The sequence below is a fragment of the Caloenas nicobarica genome, chromosome 2 (assembly GCF_036013445.1).
Source record: "Caloenas nicobarica isolate bCalNic1 chromosome 2, bCalNic1.hap1, whole genome shotgun sequence".
NCBI lineage: Eukaryota > Metazoa > Chordata > Aves > Columbiformes > Columbidae > Caloenas > Caloenas nicobarica.
This window is the reverse complement of record NC_088246.1, coordinates 58,878,356-58,895,882: the sequence shown is the minus strand read 5'-3', so window position 1 is coordinate 58,895,882 and position 17,527 is coordinate 58,878,356. Positions and strand designations below refer to the sequence as shown.

Below are 17,527 nucleotides of genomic sequence, written 5' to 3'. Positions count from 1 at the left end.
CATCCCCTGAGCTTTTGCAATACTCGGTGAGCTTAGTTCTTTAGTCTTTCTAGTTTTCAGTACCTAAGGAGGTCCTTAGTCTTGGTTTGAATATTGCTTTGGGTTCCTTCAAGGCTTTCTGGAGACAGTTATAATATAGCACAGGTTACAACACCAGAAAGCACCAAGGCTTCAGTGCAAGCTAAAGAATCCCACAGGAGACACTTGTTCTGGTTGCCAGACTCTGCTTAAGCCAGAGTTGCACCCTATTTAAGGCTATAGTTATCTAGATCAGCTAGATTAAAGAGAATTGTCTGACTATGGTAGAGTTGAGTGGTAGAAAGCATAATAAATGGATGCACACACCAAGTTGTTAAGTAGGTATGAGGTAAGTTAGAAACACAGAATCTAACAGGGAGATATCAGACAAAATAATTGTGAGAGTTCTCAGGTCTTATACCACCTGCCAAATATTTTTCTTCCCTCCTGACTCCCCCATCCTTTCAGTCACATCAGCTTTATGTTACATTGCTTGCATTCACTGAATGCCACATCTGTGTGAACTACACCCTGGAGAGAAGAGCTGCACTACATGTGAGAGAATTCCTCATGTTCATCAGTGTGTGGCTCAATAGGCCTGTAGGGGGGCTGGTATTTTATATTATATACCCTAAGAATAAACATCTGCATTGAAACAGGTGGCTTGAAAGAAACAGAAGGTAGGAGAAGAAAATTATATTGAAAGGCTAAAGGATCTGTTCTGACAGAAAGATGTTCATCATGCTCAATTCTGTCAGCTTCAAATTTGCTTTTCAGATGTTTTGCATAGCTGTGCTCACCTGTCCAAACACCTCCTCGTTCACTGTGAAGGTGAGATCCAGGATATCTGTGATGTTATTATCCTTCATCCACTGCAAGCTCTGATGGAACTCTTCATCCAGGTACTCTAAGTCGCTTAAATCACATGGCCTGATTGCGAGGCAAGAAAAAAAGATGTAGCTGAATATATGACTCCACAATTACTGGCAAGCTGACTTACTTCTAAGAATGCGAACAAATTTACACTGAAGATCCAACATGAAGCTGGTGTTTGTTTGGTTTTGTTAACATCAAAGCCTGTTACACAGATCCTCTTAAAGCAGTTCTGCAACTGTCTGCTTTGTGTGGCTGGGCTCAAGGCCAAATCTGTTGGCTGCCTGCACTATTTGCTGTCAGAAAGCATCCCTGGGGCTTGATTTTATGTGACTCTTCAGGATGCCCAGCACTTCAGAGCAATTGCTTACCTTCAGTCCGGATGGGCCCTGCCATGTTGTGCCGGGCTGCTTCCATGTCTCTGTCATCCTCGAGGTGAGCGCACAAGACTGACATAAGGCAGACCAGGCAGCCTAAATTTCTGCTAATAAGGACTTGGCCTGGTTTGCTGAAAGGGCAGGTGGATGTTGCGAGCAGCCTGGTTTCAAATCCCCTAAGGGGGCAATAAGGATGTAGTTTTCAGGCTATTTCCAGATTAGGTCAGATACGATATAGATATGAGTGTTGGGACCCGAGCAGCATTCATTGTTAAAAAAATAAAATGAAATACAGTTAAAGAACTAAAAGGACTGTTAAGACAAATATCTTTGCTGATTTGGAATCAGCTTAAATGATAAACTATTTTAGCTAAGCTTTATTCTACTCTTCATCCTTTAATTGCAGTCCTGACTTACTACTTATGGTTTTTCTTATTGCTACAAATTTTATGTATCTTGTCTTATTGCAGTCTATTAGTTGAAGAGGGACAGACTGTCAATTAAAGTTAACCTTATAAACTTGACGTTGAAAGTAATATATTAGTGGTAGCTTCTGCTTACTAGTGTGAAACACAGTAGAAGACCAACACAAAACATTCACTGGTTATATCTACATTAGCAACCCTAATTAACCTGAGCTGTGTTTAGAATGAAAACGTGTTCAATCAGTGAGGCATGAGAAATTATGTTTTTTTCTTAATATGACCCCCGTCTTTTTCTTGTTGTTGCTTTGTTTTGTTCCATCAAAGATGCTTTGCAGTCTTCCATGTATCATTTTAATTGCTTTGATAACTTTTCATCCTTAGTAAACTCTGGAATTATGGGTCAGTACTTTCAAAGGTGTGTTCCTAAATGTCATGCTTATTATGCATTTTTTTCAACACAGTCAGTATTTATGTTCTTAGAGAAAGTAAAGAAAATTTAAAACGTTTGTTTTCTATCACAGACCAATGAACTAATAGCAGAAAGGACTTGAAGGTCAGAGTGCTCAAAACAACTCCAGGAAGGTCTGTGTCTCTGTAGGACTCACTGCAGGATCACAGTTTCTGCACGGTTTCTGCGAGGCTGAATGCTTTTACTTACAGCCTTAGTAGTGCTTTGTAGAACGGCCTTGTGAAGAAAGCATCAAGAAGGTACTGATGAATGAGAGCAAGGCCCAGAATACGACCGCTGAACCTGAACCTGGGATAGAAAAAGGCAGAGTAAATGAAGTATAACTCAAGACATTCAGCATAGAAACTTACACAGGTAGCAACTGTTCTTTGTTTCTGATTTGGTTCCTTATATTTATCCATTTTTTCCTGAGCAGATACCTAAGACCATCCCTTGCCCCTCTGATCAGTAATGGATCTCTTCTTGATCCATCTCCTACACTACCCACACCTGCTGCTGGCACGTTATATGCTCTCCTGTGGCAAACCAATAAACACTCTGAAGATTCACCTTCTGTGATCTTTAGTTGAATGTTCTGATAGAGACTGTCTCCATCAAACACAATATTTAGCCAGTGAAATACTGTAATACTCCATCTCAGCAAAAAACATACTATCAAAAAAGCTGCAAAGGACATTTGGTGAGTCAGTATATGCAGTTTCTGAGTGGTTACAACCCTTTCCAAGGTGGGCCTTTGAAGTATTTAAAAGGGTAGAGAGTTGACTTCATGGGGGGAACTAAAGTGCAAATATAATTAACTGTTGTGACCAAGGACACATATTCAAATCAGTATCTAAAGCTCAGGCAAGGTGTTCCCAGACCACTTGCTTAATGATGATGCTCAGCTGTCTTCAGTATTTTCATGCTCTTGTGTTTGTTTCTGTTTTCTAAGAACAACAATCCCTAGTCCTGCTCCAAGTACACTCAAATAGTGCCCTGCCCATTGCAATCTATGACCTGTGATGATAAGCCATTAAATTTTCCTTTCTGTGATTTGTTCTCTGACTCATTAGATATTCTTCCATCAAATCTGGTTTAAAATCAGTAATCTCGGACAGAAAAATACAGAACTAGTGTGAGACCAGGTGAGTTTGTTTTTTGTAAAAACAAACCTCATCATCCATTCAAAACTTTCTTATTTGTAAAATAGGAAATGAAAAAAATCCAACATCCCAAATGTAAGCTCTCCAAGCCTGAGCTGACTGACATCAAGGTCTTATTGCACAAAAGATGGGAAACAGATCAAAAGGCCAAGAAACCATCCCTTCCACTACAGGAACCAGTGCGAAGATCCCTCCCTCATATGAATGAAACATGAGTCTCATTGTAATAAAAGTGGCGCCAAATACCCGTTCAGTCAACTTTATGCTCATGGGACAGAACAACAAGTGCTTAGTCTGTCAAATGGGACACAGAATAGCATGCTGTGGGCCCAATTAGCATTTACATCACCACGGGACCTGCCCCTGGGTCCCTTGCATCCAAGAAAGGTGCTTATGATATGCAGCTGACTGCTAACAGAAGAGTGATTATATAACCCCCTTACAGCTGTTTCCACAGCAGCAACAAAAGGCAGCTGTTGGGCCTAGTTAGGACCTGCTTCACTTCATTTGTGCTGTGGTGCAATGTTTCCAGCAAAAAGTAATGAAAAGAGGGGGAACTGACACAATGAAAGTACAGTGGAAGCCAGACAGCTCAAATCCCAGAAATGCTGAGCCTGTAATCCATCAGTTTTATAGCACCTTCAGGATCTATAATCAAGTCCATTTGTGCTAAATAACGCATGTCGGCTTTTTTGGTTTTGTTCTTCACCATCCCCCCTTCATCCATCCCTGTACATTTTGAAAGCAAATGCTGAATGAAAATACTATTAATATAAGCACTGGGTGTTCCGCAACACAACGCTCATCCCATGGCTACTTGACTGTGCAGGCTGGGTAGGCAGGAGCCATTTGGAATAAAGTAAAACTGGAAGTGAATTGCCGAGAAAAGTGTCAGGCATTTGGGAATGCTGTTTCTGCTAAGAAATTGCTTGAATGTGCAGTGTCAGTTTTCTCCTTGCTGCTTGTATCACTTCTGTACCTCTATGTGGCTTTGAGGACATTCAGGCAAAGCTGACACCAAAGGGTAATGCACCTAGACCGAGGTGTTTACAGTCACGAGCATATGTTATGGTAGCCGTTAATGGCACGTTTAATTTGAATCAGTGCCCTATGGCAGAACTGTATCAAACCATCCAAAAGCCATGGGCAGTGTTTCTGGGTGAACGGACTAAGTCTGGTGGGTTAGCATAGAGCAAATGTGGGTAGAGCAACTCTAGGTTGTGTGGTCCATCAGTCTGGCCTGGCACTTGCAGCTCTCTGGGAGACATCAGGACTTGCTCAAGCTAGGGGCCCGACTGTGGTTTCACAGTCCCTGCCCTTGCAATGGTACTGTGTAGGAAAACAAGCCCAGTACTAACTGGTCTGGATAAAGGAGATGAAATAATTAACAAGATATTGCCACTCTGAGTGCCCGTGAATACCATGGATAAAGAAGGTACGTTGCCGACTGTATTTCTTGGCAGCTCCGTAACACCCCAGCAGACACACTGCTTCATGGCCAAAGCGTGTGAGCTCTCCAGCTCACAAACCCTTCTTCCCCTGCACAAAGCTTTGGTATCTCTGCAGAGACTTGCTGTATATGACTCTCCAATCTGAAGAGTGGTGTAAGAGAAGGTCCTCTGGCCCCTTATCATTTCTGGACAGAGCCTGGGACCAAAGGCAACACTACTCTGGTCCAGCAGTGCGGTGAGAACCATGGGCCACGGTGAGTCAATGGATGCCTGCCACAAGGGAGGTGTTTGCCACTGTCCTCAAAGGACAACTGTACAGTCTATCTATGTATGTGTCCATACAGTTCATCAAGCTGCCACCACGATCAGCCAAGCATAACAGTCCCACTTGAAATATATCAACACTTACAAAAATGCAAGAAGAAACAAATTGCCCTCCTTACAAAAGCCAGTTAAAACAAAGCAAGACTTTTGTGTTTATTTCTTCCTGAAGGATTTAAAGCATGGGTGAGACTTAGAGATAGGTGAGATAGTCCCTTCATAAAAAAAACCCCAACAAGTTCTCTTGACAGAATAAGCAGCACAAAGGTAAATCCTATCTGGAGGGCACGTACCTTCCCTAAGCCTGACTTATATTTATCTTTCTAAGGAAGTGTAAAATGCTTGCTTGATTTCTTTCTAGCAGGAAGGATAGCTTGGCAGAGTTGGGAAATGTGAGGTTTTGCTCTGGCCTTTTCTTTCAACACCCTTCCCTTTCGGAGACCATGATTGAGTCTGAGTAATACGCTCCAGCATAGAGGCAAAACACGGGAGGGAATTAATGAACAGGAAATGGTGGAACAAGAGACAGAATTAACGAGCAGGAGAGGTGCTCTGGTTTGCCTGCCTATTGACACTGTTTGTCCACTCAATAAGAATATTGTGTGCACCTGCTTTCTGGCTTTTAACTACACTACTCAAACCATTTGCAGAAATTTCCACACTACCCAACTAACTTCCTTTCCTTCTGGAGGCTGCAGGTGCCCCTGAAATAGCCTGTTTTCACAACAGCCTGTTGCAAAATAACAGGTTTGTTCTCCTCAGTGGGACTCTCTGCATACTTACTGCATGTCAGTGTACTCAGGGAGAGACAAATCCATAATGCTGTAGCAGCAACTAAGCAATATATTTTCTTCCAATTGCAGGTGAGTCACAGGAAATTTAATTTACTCTGGTCCTTATCATATAGCAGTGGAGTAAGGCAGGACACATAATGGCCCTTTGTCAGAGGGCTCTCTGAACTGGTTGAATGAATGCAGCTCTGCTTTATATGACAGTCCTTCCTGGGATTCGGATGGAGAATGATGTACCTTGACAAAATTGTAATCTATGTGTACAGCGGAAGAATGTTTTTTATCATTCTATGGGGGATGCTTTGGTAAGTATGCCTTGTAGGCTAAACTGGCTACGATATGAGAAACTTTAACTCCTAAATAGAGGAAGCACCTGATGGGATTAAAAAGACTGAAAATCTTGCCAACCTTATTTCACTCAATCACATCAGCTGGGTTTAAGCGTGCCCTTCTTGATGCAGTAGCTTGTGAAAAAATATTCAAAGGGCTTGAGAGAGACGAATATAATATGGTTCACATCAAATTTGAAAATGACATTTTCCTTTCACGAGACTACTGAAAACTCGCTTTCATCTGTAAGACAAATCACACATTCTGTTGCACCAGTTTTAAAGCTTTTGAATGTTTAATCGTGCAGATGAACTGTTGGCCACCTGAAATACAGGCTGAACAAATGAGGCTGCACTGTGGTACAGGATTTCTGCCCTTGGCTGCTCTTCTAATGGAGAATGCCATTTGGCAGGTGGATGCAGCTGGAGAGCCTATTAGTCCTTCCACAGTGGGAGAGATTGGACCTGATCTCAACTATTACTAGATACCAGAGAATCTAAAAATGGGAAAGTATTTAGAAGGGCCCAGTTGTGGGAAAAGTCTCACTCTGAACATGCATCTTATGAGACAACAGAGAATTCAGTCATGAAACCCGAATTTGTAGGAAACTAGGCATTATGGGTTCCAGAGGTTGTGGTAAAGCTTATTTTAAAGGGTAGTTAAAACCTCCATTGTTATGAAGACCATCGTGAGCATCCTGAAAGCCAGAAACTATTGATTAAAGGAACTAAAAATCCATTCTTACAGCCAAAAATATTGCGATTCACAATCTTGTGATTTGGAGGGTGAGATGAGATGCAAGGGAAAATATACTGATTCCTGATTTCTGAATTTTGGTGGAATCGCTAGCACTAGCATTTTTAAAATGAAGAACAATTATTTTTTTAAATGCAAGAAAGTTCTAAGAATGTGTATTTTGCAAAAAAGGCGGCCAGATGGTTACAGCAACTCTGCCTAGCTTCAAACACTATGAATTTTAATCAGAACTGGCAGTGTGTCAGGCATATGTACCAGAGGTGCGTGTCTATATATTAATCGCATTTATCCTTGTGTCGGCTCAGTTCAGGACATGATCAACGTGTCCTGTAATGAGCTACATCTACAGAGCAACAACCTAGCAATAGATCAGATCATCTTTGCAAACCCTTGGCAGCAGATCAAATCCACACCTCTATCAGCCTTCATTAACAAAAGTCTTTCTTTAGTTTGCTGTGCACATTTAACCTCATCTCACGTAGATGACAGAACATTTGAATGGATTAATGTGATGACATGAAGCGATCTATTGTCAGAAAGGTTAGTCACGTAGGCTGGGATAGCTAACGCCGTTCTGTTTATCCAACTTGCATCTGCAAACTTTGCAGACTGCCTCTTTGCTACCATGTTATTTGGTATTGTGGTAAATTTGCTCCGCATATCTGCAGGCTCAGAGGTGGACGCTGCGGCATTCCAGCACGATGCCTCTTCAGTTCAGGAATCTGATGAGCTCATGTGTCATTAGTATGAAAGGAATGGCTCTTAAGAAGGCCAGGAGACAAAAGTCCATGAAGCCTCAGCACATTAAAGAGAAAAGGTAAAATAATTTCTAAATTAGTCCTGGAGGAGAATTCCAATATGAGGAGTAATAAGATTATTGTTAGCTTGTTTTCTTTTCTTATATTCATCTCTAATATGAAAAATTCTCAGAGAGACAAAGATATAATGGTGTTTCATTTACACATGGCATTCTCTAATGTTGTGCTGAGAACTTATCCCACCTCTAACTACACCAGCATCCCACCTGAGAACTTACTCCGGATCCCCACGCACTTCTTATGAAGGAATAGTAATGATCCACCAGACCAAGCTTTGTTGTTTTCTTTTGAATCTCCTTTGAGTAACATTCTAAATACTGAAATGAATCTTATCTCATATATGGTCAAAATTAATTCCAGGTTTTCAGGCAGTTACTGAGTTTTTAAGGGTAATTTTCATACTTCCTCACTATGAAACCATAGAAAATTCTGTCAGATAAGCTTCATTTTCAATCTGTTTTCCAAATTAAAATCGAAAGGAAAAACTTAGGAGTGCTGACAGGGAGCAACTGTTTGTTCAGATTTCCAGCCTGGAAACTGGTGGATGTTAAATAGTTATACACTACAGGGATCTACCCCCACAGCCCCTGCAAATGTTATTGGGACTTAACAGAGGATGTATTCTACTCAGAGCCAAGGCATGTTGTTCAGGCATCAAAAGATGAAGAAGCATATTCCACCAGCCGCTCTTTGATAATACTCTGTCTGCTTACATATCTGTAAAAGTTATGATATTTAATTATATTTTAAAGGAAATTTGTAACACTCATTTAAAGAAAGCACTGGCCTTTCTTCAGTAGCCCCATTTGTAAAGCGTATGGAAAATATAACAGCCCAGCAGGCCTGCTTGCAGATTGTCATAAAATGTAAAGAGGGTGTTCAGAGATGTGTGAAATATATGCGCATCACCCAAGAACTGAAATTAAACAAGATTAAAAAAAAAAAGGACGAAAACTGATTTTCAGAGAGAAAAGCAACCTGGTACAAATAAACTTCTATTAAGCTTCAAATCCTGAACTGGTAATTCTCTTCAGGTGAAGATCTACAGAAGTGAGCCTTCTCCTGCCAGCCTTCCTTTAGATATTTTCACTCTTGCTGGGCACCTGAGTTTCATATGATGAACATGCTTATGTGAGCCAACCTCTCAGCTAATTGCTAAATGGTGTATAAATTTTCTGCTGCAAAAGGCAAGTGCAATACTGACACTCAACTAAGTGCTTGCCCTATTTGTATTTTCTGGATCTATCTGCAAATGGAACACAACTCTCAGTACTAAAGAGTAACCACATGAAAAAGAGCTATTGCTTACACATGATGGAAACATGAACTGTCCATGTCCTTCTAAATCTCTGGAGCTCGTGTACCTTGAATTAGCAACTAAGCCTCAAGCCATTCCTGAAGCTTAATTTACCAGTAACTGAAAAACAATGAGATAATGAAAACCTTATTGCTTCTTTATTTAACCTAATCAAATCCTTCAAGTTTTTTCCTTGTCTCTAACCTAGCTATGTTGCATTTTCACTCAAAATGTCTTTTCATCTTCCCTATATCCTGGCTATACTCACCACAAAAGAAGCGTCAGGAAAAGTTAAAAGACTAATTGTGCCACAGAGAAAAAACATAGGTAACGGAAATGTAGGTAAGGGAAATTCACATCATCTCCTCAGGTTTCTCTGAACGCAATCTATCTAATAGCTACTTTCAGGAGGACTCCTTAGTTTAACCACCCAGCGGCTCCAGGTAAATGCTCACAGAGAAACAGTTACAGCTACATTTGCACAGCGCTGCATCCGAGTTAACCATGCTGAGGTAGCTGCATCGGCTCCTTGCACATCAGCTGAACTGTGTCAGAATTATTTACTGCAGACACAGAACTGAGAAAATCCAGCTCTGGGACTTCCACTGTGCGGAGTCACCACAGGCTGGCCAGCCTCCATGTCCTGGGTTGTCAGCACCAGAGACTCCAGGCATGGGAAATGGAGATTTGATTTCCAGTCCTGTCTTTAAACTAATAAGGAGACTAATAAAGTAGATGGTGTCTCTGTAAAAAGAAATCTGTGCTATGTGTCATTTTACCACTAACAAAGAAGTTCCCTGGCAAAACATGGCAGCACAAACATGACCAACCCTCATCAGAAATTGTGCTGCTGGCAGGGTTTAGCTTTTCCTGCTGGTACGATGGATTAAATGCATTGGCCTGTAAGGCTGTTGGCAAAATCTCCTCCAGTTCCACTCAGTAATTACAGAGGAGATGCAGACTGAGGTATGAACTACAAACATCTACAATTTTGTGATTCCCAGATCCTAGATTGTATTTTTGACTGGCAAATCTCAAAGCAGTTTACTGAGGAGATCAGCGCCAATACTTCATTTGACAAATGAGAAAACTTAAGTTCAGAAGTAAAATGACTTATCTAATGTTATCCAGAAAAAGAGTGGTAGAGACAGCAATGGAATTATAGTCTTCTGAGCTCCAGCTCCATTTCAGTTGTTTAGTTTATTTGACATTTTTCACTTTCTTACCTTCTACAAAACAGCATGTAATTTTGTGAATCAGCACTAGCTTATGATCTGTTCCTTATAGATCAAGTCAGTCTGATGCTTTTTTTTTGTTTGGTTTTTAAAAAATTTTTCTAAGCCAGCAAAAGAGCATTTTTATCAAGAGATTTTGATTTCTCGGTCAAAAGCTGGGGGCAGGGGGCACTTTGTAAACCTATGAATTGGTAACATTTTGTACATTGCATGATTTATGTTTGCTTTCCATAGCTTTGCCATGTGTTGAAACAAATTAGTCAAGCTACAGGGGAAAATCCACAGATTGAGTCATCTGCCAGACAAGAGGGCCATAAAAGCACAAGCCAAATGACTGCACATTTTCCTTCAATGGCTAACTACGAACACTGAAGCCACAATAACTGACTTATTCTCACTCAAAAAAGGCACATCCTTTCCAGCCTGTCTGGGGTATTTAATCACGAGAGAGACTGCTCATCAGAAACTCAGTGGTGAGCACCCAGGAGTGTTTACGCCGTGTGCTGAAGCACGATGCAGATTTCCTTGAGCTCACTGCAAACAGGGAGCCCGCAGTGCAGAGCCATGGGGACTCGCCACCTCCAGTACAGACGCCGTACGTGTGGGTTTGCACCGTGCTGCCGTTCAGCTCATGATCCCTGCCTCTTGAGATGAAGCTTCTCGACCGACTAAACTCAGAAATCTGTGCACTAAAATCCACACATCCTATTATTGTTTGAAAGTCTATTTTAGGTCTGGTTTTGCAAACCACTGAACACCTCCAACTTCTATTAAAACCACTGCAAACTGACAGCTCCAATCTTCTCCTGGGAACATGCAGAATGCAGCAGACCTTGACCTTTGTGTTGCTGTTCTGAAGTCCACAAAACTTATTTACTTTTCCTTTATGAATCTTTCAAACAAAATTAAATGATCGCAGTTTCTAGTCCGTCTTTTCCAGAATGCAAGTCGTAAGTCACAATGTAAAATCAATCAAAATGTTCATTCAATCAGACATAAAATACCAAATTTACAGTTCTGTATTCCTGTTATTAAATACATCTTTTTTTTCACAGGGGATGGAAAGGTCAGGATTTTTCTCATTCTTCATAATTTTATTGAGATTTTGAAAAATATTCCTGTCCCAAGTTGGGGCAAACTGACAAACTTGGCATTGCCTTTCTCCCTTTAAATACATTCAGATCAATTTAAATCTTTAATCTTCCCTTTTACTGCATTTTAACGTAACACTAGGGTAACATACTGAAATGAAGAATAATTTTCAATGGACAAATGAAACTTCTAACTTTCAAAATATCCCAGGGAGAGACCTACACAAAGAGAAATGCCTTTTCTACTCAAAAATACCCAAAATGAATTTGAGTGATTTACCGAAAACAATTCTGCTCTGCAAGCAGTCTTTCTTTTGATGCATGAATTATGTTTACCAAGAAAAAAAAAAGGTTAGCTTGGGAATTTCTGCACCTGCTCTGACTTTTCTTTACCTCACCAAAGTCTGAAGAAAATGCAGTGGGGAATAAGGAGGGGCAAAGATGGCTGAGCAATACTTCACAGTGACAGCTCAGCCTTGCCATTCCAGTGTGGCTGGAACAAGAGATTCGAGGACATTCATCACTCCCTGGGAGTTTTTCATCACTAGAAATAAACACATAATCACTGCCCACCCTGATGCTTCCCTGCAGGCTCACGTGCTCTGAGTCAGTGTGGATTTTACCCTTTTCTCCTCTATCACATACAAGGTGGAGACACACTACGGAGATTTTTCATGTGGAGCCTCCCATCTCTGGGCAAATTTAATCTGCAAGGTTGCAAAAGACTAAATGGCCTTAAGCAAGGGGAAAAAAATATAAAGACGACTTCTGTAAAAATACAACAAAACAGAACACCTGCCTTTCCCTCAAACCAAACAGTAATTATGGCAGCAGTGCTAGGCAATATGAGATTCAGAGAAGGGAAAATGAAGAAAGAAGAGACATCTTTACTTTCAACCTGTGTTATATCGCCATTCGGGTCTTCAAAAGAACTTGAAAAAAATCCCCCATTAAGAGACAAAGTCAAGAATAAGGTAAATATAAAGCAGAAACTTTTTAAAAAAACTGGTTGCTGTAGAAGCTCAGGGAGAATGTTTTATTTTTTTTCCTCCTTCACTTTGGTTTGCCTTTAATCTTCCAATTTCTCCTGACCCTTAATAAATAATTAACCAGCTGTTGAGGCAGGCTTTATGTGATGTAGTCATACATCAAACTTAATAGGAAAATCAAAGTTTACTTAAGTACAGAAGGCATTGAGAGAGATCACAGTGTAGCAGCAAGAAGGCATTTCAGTAACTTACTCTTTTCACATATTGGAAAGGTCTTATAAAATGATTTCAGCTGCATATTTATTTTAATATCATTCTTGTCCAGAAGATTTACAATAGTGCTTGAAAATTTCTCATGCAAACATAATTTATTTATAGTAAGATATTGCTAGTAATTAAAATTTATAGTGTAATGTAACATTAAAAGCTTTGGTGTTCTATGGTGCCTTTCATCTGAGAATTTCAAAGCAGTTCAGAGCATTAGCATACATCAAATGGGTTTCAAGTTGATTACATACTAGGAAATCTCCTCAGTTGGAAACTGAGGCAAAGAGGTAATGATCTAAATTTCAAAACCAACTGGATGTAGCTGGATGCCCCTCTGGGGTGATATATTGGATTGGACTTTCAAGACTATTTGGGGGTTAGCATAAACAGGTCCCTTCAAGATGGCTGCAAAATTGGTCTTCTGAATTCGTTCCTTCCCCAAACACAGACCTACACAACTGGCTCATTTGAGCCCAAAACGAAACTCAGTGTTTCTGACTCCCTTGATAAAACAGGTATTGGGCCATATGTAAGTTGCCTGCCACAACAGCTGAAGCATTAAAGAGATAAGTGAATAATTTGGGCCACATATTCCCCGGAGCTACTTTCAGTCATTGGAGAGGAGTAATGGCTGTTTGCAGACCTCCTGCTTAGATGCTGTGACTTTGTTTCTCCACTGTTTCTATAAAGAGCCACAGAATGTGTCTAAATCCATCCTATGAGCTGGTCAGCATCTGAATACAACCCACTAGGTCATGAAGCCATTTGCCACTTTCTTTAAAAAGACTTGAATTGAAATAAGTTCTCCACGAAGCAGGATTAACAGAGCTTTGTTTCCTATAGATCTGTCTCTGATGGCCCTACGTTACCACACTGCGATGGCTTCAGTTCCCCCTACACATCTCTGCTAGCACTTCCCACACTTTGGCGTATCTCCAGGTTCTCCCTTCTGCCTCCCCTAAGCTTCCACAGCTCCCCCTCACATCCTCAGGCTACCGAGGAAGATGATACAGCTGCTTCACAGCCTGTGCCTGTGATGGACCTGTCAGCTCGCTCGTGATAATTGGCCAGTCAAGAGGCCAAACACAACAGGTAACTGTTGAGCTAACCAGCCTGCCCTCGCCGCGGCACTCTTCTGCATCTCTGCTCTTTACACAGCCATAAGTTTCGCAAAGCTTTTAGGAAATTAGTATCTTTGAGATGTTTACCTTCCTGTCAAATAGGTCTCAAACTGATTAGGAAACCATCTGATGGATAGGCAGGGCAATTGCACAAGGCACAACTCCTAAGGGAACTGGGTTAAGAAAACCAACCAAGCTCTCCCAGCAGAAAGGACAGCTGAAGTTGCAACATTCTTGGTTCTTCTTGGGTTTATTAAAACTAAAAAAGGGGAAAATAATGCCTTGCATTCTTTGCCATGCCTGAGATGGATAGCGACGGCTTGTCGTTTCTTGTTTACACAAAGTAAATAGGAGGTCAGAGTTTGTCTGGGGGTATACTCACACAGCCCTGCGCAGGCAAAGGGACCTTGCTCTACCCATGTGCCATGCTTGCCAGAGCATGTAAAAGCAACCGAGGCAGCGCCAAGCCTGAAGTTATCAGCCCAGATGGGAGGCAGTGTATATTTTCTCAGCTCGGTGTTGCAGCAACCACGTCAACTGACTTGGAACAGAGGGAAAGCAAGTTCACGTCTGCATGGAGAGTGGGCGCCACAGGCTTGCATCTGCCTGCAGAATACCATGTAGAAGTACATGCAAGTTTTCTGTCTGACTCTGTTCAGCAGCATGGACTAGAATACGAGGGGTATTGGAGGGCAGAAAGGAAGGTTAACTATAGGAACTGAATGAAGAAATTCCTGCCCTAAAGCAGTTCTAAATGAGTGTTAAGTTAATTGAGTTCATTAGGACATTGCAGCCAGGAATCAGTCTACAGCTTCTGGGGACATGGGCCACTGAGTCTGACTATATCATCATCTTTCAGGTCTTCAGTGGGGTTCTGTACAAAAACATTTTACTCCCAGGTCTTCAACTTTCTAGTAAGGTTCTGATACAGAAATGTACTAAATTTCATTTAAAGAAAAACAAACAAAACACAACAGGACTTTTCTGAGATGGATACAGAATGCTAAGTATGACTATCAAGCTGTAAATACCTCCAAAATAACTGTGATATTGGGGTGCTGCTTTCTGGTTGCATAAATGTCACAGCAAGGTCCGCAAATGACTAATTGTTACACAACCATGCTGTCATTAATTTGCTATGAAAACACAGAAGAAGATGTTTCAAGTTAGCATCCCTCAGATCTCCAAATGAATGCCTGTGAATTATTTTATCTGTCAAAGCCATCTGGTCTTCTATGCAGAGACTGGGCTGCTTTTCACATTCCTGGCTGTGGTTCTACATTTACAAACATGCAATGAACTAAAAATTCAAAAGTAGATGATGTGAAAAGGCTTGCTGGGGCGAATCAGATAAAAGACCAGGCAAGTGATCTGGGGACAAAAAGTCTGGTGTAGATGACCATGCTGTGAGTATAGTGCTGTCTCTCAAAGAGAGTGCGTCGCATTACATTAACTTACTGGATTACTCCTGGGGACAGGACTGCTCTGAAGGAAAGCTCTGGCCCACTCAAAAGATGTGAAAAAGAGAGACTGGATTTCCACCTGACAGCAGTTTGTGAACACACTGTTTCGTGAATAGAAGAGACAATGGAACTTTTGTTGTCACTATCTGATCAAGTACTCACAGCAGGGAGGGAAAGTTCATGAGAAAACACTGAGAATTGATTTATTCTAAGAAGCAGTACTTCATATGTGATATTATGCTGACAGCCAAATCATAAACATCTGAAGTTGGTAGCCACAGGAACAATGAAACAGAATAGAGATAATACTCTTCAGGTTGGGTGAAAATGATACAGAAATCATCACAGAAACAAACATCCAGTTTATGATTTTTCTTACCTAGAGCTAAGCAGGGAAATACTACAGAAAATCATAGACAAAACAAAAACCTGAGGAAAACCACAGTATATCACAGCATGATTAAACAAATCATTCTGTGATAGAAACATATAATATTCCTCACTACTCTGTCTTCCAGTACATTGAGCAAAACCTGAGAAGGATTCTTCAATGACTCACCCTACTTCAGTTGCCCAAAACACCTGACCAAGAGCAAAGACAAGGATATTCTTTCTGGGCTGAACCGTATTCTTTTCACTGAAATAATATATAGCAGTTGCCACCACATTTTGCCTACTTACTTGGAGAAGTGCGAAATACCTTAAGTGGGGGTGTAATCAGTATTTTAGAATATGCTTTCAAATAACCAGGCAAAGAGCTAGACACGTTACCTAGATGAGATAGAATGGCTCCTTACTGGCAGGGATAGTCTTCAGACTATGAGCTTTGGGAACATCCTGTAGTTTGCAGATAAAAAAGTGTATCATCAAACTTCTTAGATCTAGAGAGACATAACCGTGTCTTTTCAGATACAGGGGGATTTAAAATAAATTTTTAAGTTTGAAAATATGTGATATCTTGTATTTTGTGTGTTCAGCAGGCACATGTGTTAACTGAAGGAAAAAGTCTAATTCAATGCAAGCTTGCAGGAAAGGTGTTAAATCTCAGTTTCTCCATACATGAGAAATATTTTCCAGTCATTATGACTCTTTCTTAACTTGGCATACATACAACTACTCCATGCTTTGATGTGCTCATTTTGGACTCAGAATGCTGTTTGTACAAAGAGCAAGGCATGAAATAAGCCATTAGCAGGGGCAAAACTGTAACTTTTAGGCCAGGGGAAAAAGAGCAGTGTATTTCTCAATTCTGCCAATATAAACAAAACTTCACATATTTGCCTTTTGTTGTATTTATCTCAAACTCACCACTGTTCACTTAAAGAAGATAAAATGTAAAATAATCTTGAGGGATATTTTCTGCTAGCCCTGTTTCTTAATATAGACGTGTCTGGATAGGTCTTGCAGAATTCCTATACAGAAAAACATGTCAGGGGTAGATCCCTCATAAATGATAAGCCCCACAGCACCAAAAGACATATAGTTCAAGAAATCTGCAAATCTAAACCAGTTGTGGTTGTGTGGTTTTCATAACTGGCATCAAACTTCCAGCTTTGAAAAAACTATGAATATTAATTATCTGTGACCTTTGAACTCTCAAAACTGATTCATCCATCTATGTTAACTGATGTCTCATAACAGATTTGGGAACAGGAAAATAATCTTTATTTCTTCCATGTTAGAGTGAGGAGGCTTTGTTGGAATCATGTCGACAAGTAAATCTGAGAAACAGAAGTTTTAGGACTGACTTTGATGAGAACAAAGTTGGAGAAAGACTGAGAACTTCATGAAACCCCATTTCTCATGAACAAATAATGACAAGCAAGCTAGCACAGTGCTGTCAGAGAAGTTACTCTATAAAGCCTTTAGGGGAGATACATACTCTTCGAGTTTTAAAAAGCTTGCTCCAAAACCCATCTTAGCTGGCTGCACAGACTTCTGAATACAGTAGTCTAAGGTTACACATGAATAGCTGAGATCAATCAACACAGACAGCATAAAAACATTTAAAATGTCTAGATATCTAACAAGCCAATCACGAAACCTTTCAGGCTAATTATAAACTGCTGGTCTCGGCCAGTTATTTCCATAACAGGTTCAAGAAGTATTACCAAGCACTTACTGGATTTCTTATCTTTCCCTTGCGCTCTGCAATCTTGCCCTATTTACACTACTTTATGTACAAACCTCTTAATTCATAGCATTTATTTCCTTCTGCAGTCCAAGGGACTTCACTTCTCTTTCCTAAAAAATGCCCAAAGCCCAAATAACAAGTATACAAGAAGCCTGCACA

The 17,527-nt window shown here is 40.6% G+C and overlaps 1 protein-coding gene across 7 annotated transcripts in view; it reads right to left on the bottom strand.

The window, feature by feature from the left end:
* Positions 1 to 17,527, bottom strand: part of HECW1 (HECT, C2 and WW domain containing E3 ubiquitin protein ligase 1) — a 266,955-nt gene that overhangs the window by 18,147 nt on the left and 231,281 nt on the right. For all 7 annotated transcript variants that reach the window (XM_065627747.1, XM_065627745.1, XM_065627748.1 and 4 more), the window contains 2 exons: positions 2,352 to 2,450; positions 819 to 948 (listed from right to left, as the gene is read on the bottom strand). In XM_065627747.1, coding sequence (XP_065483819.1) covers positions 819 to 948; positions 2,352 to 2,450 — 229 coding nt within the window. The remainder of the gene's footprint in view (positions 1 to 818; positions 949 to 2,351; positions 2,451 to 17,527) is intronic.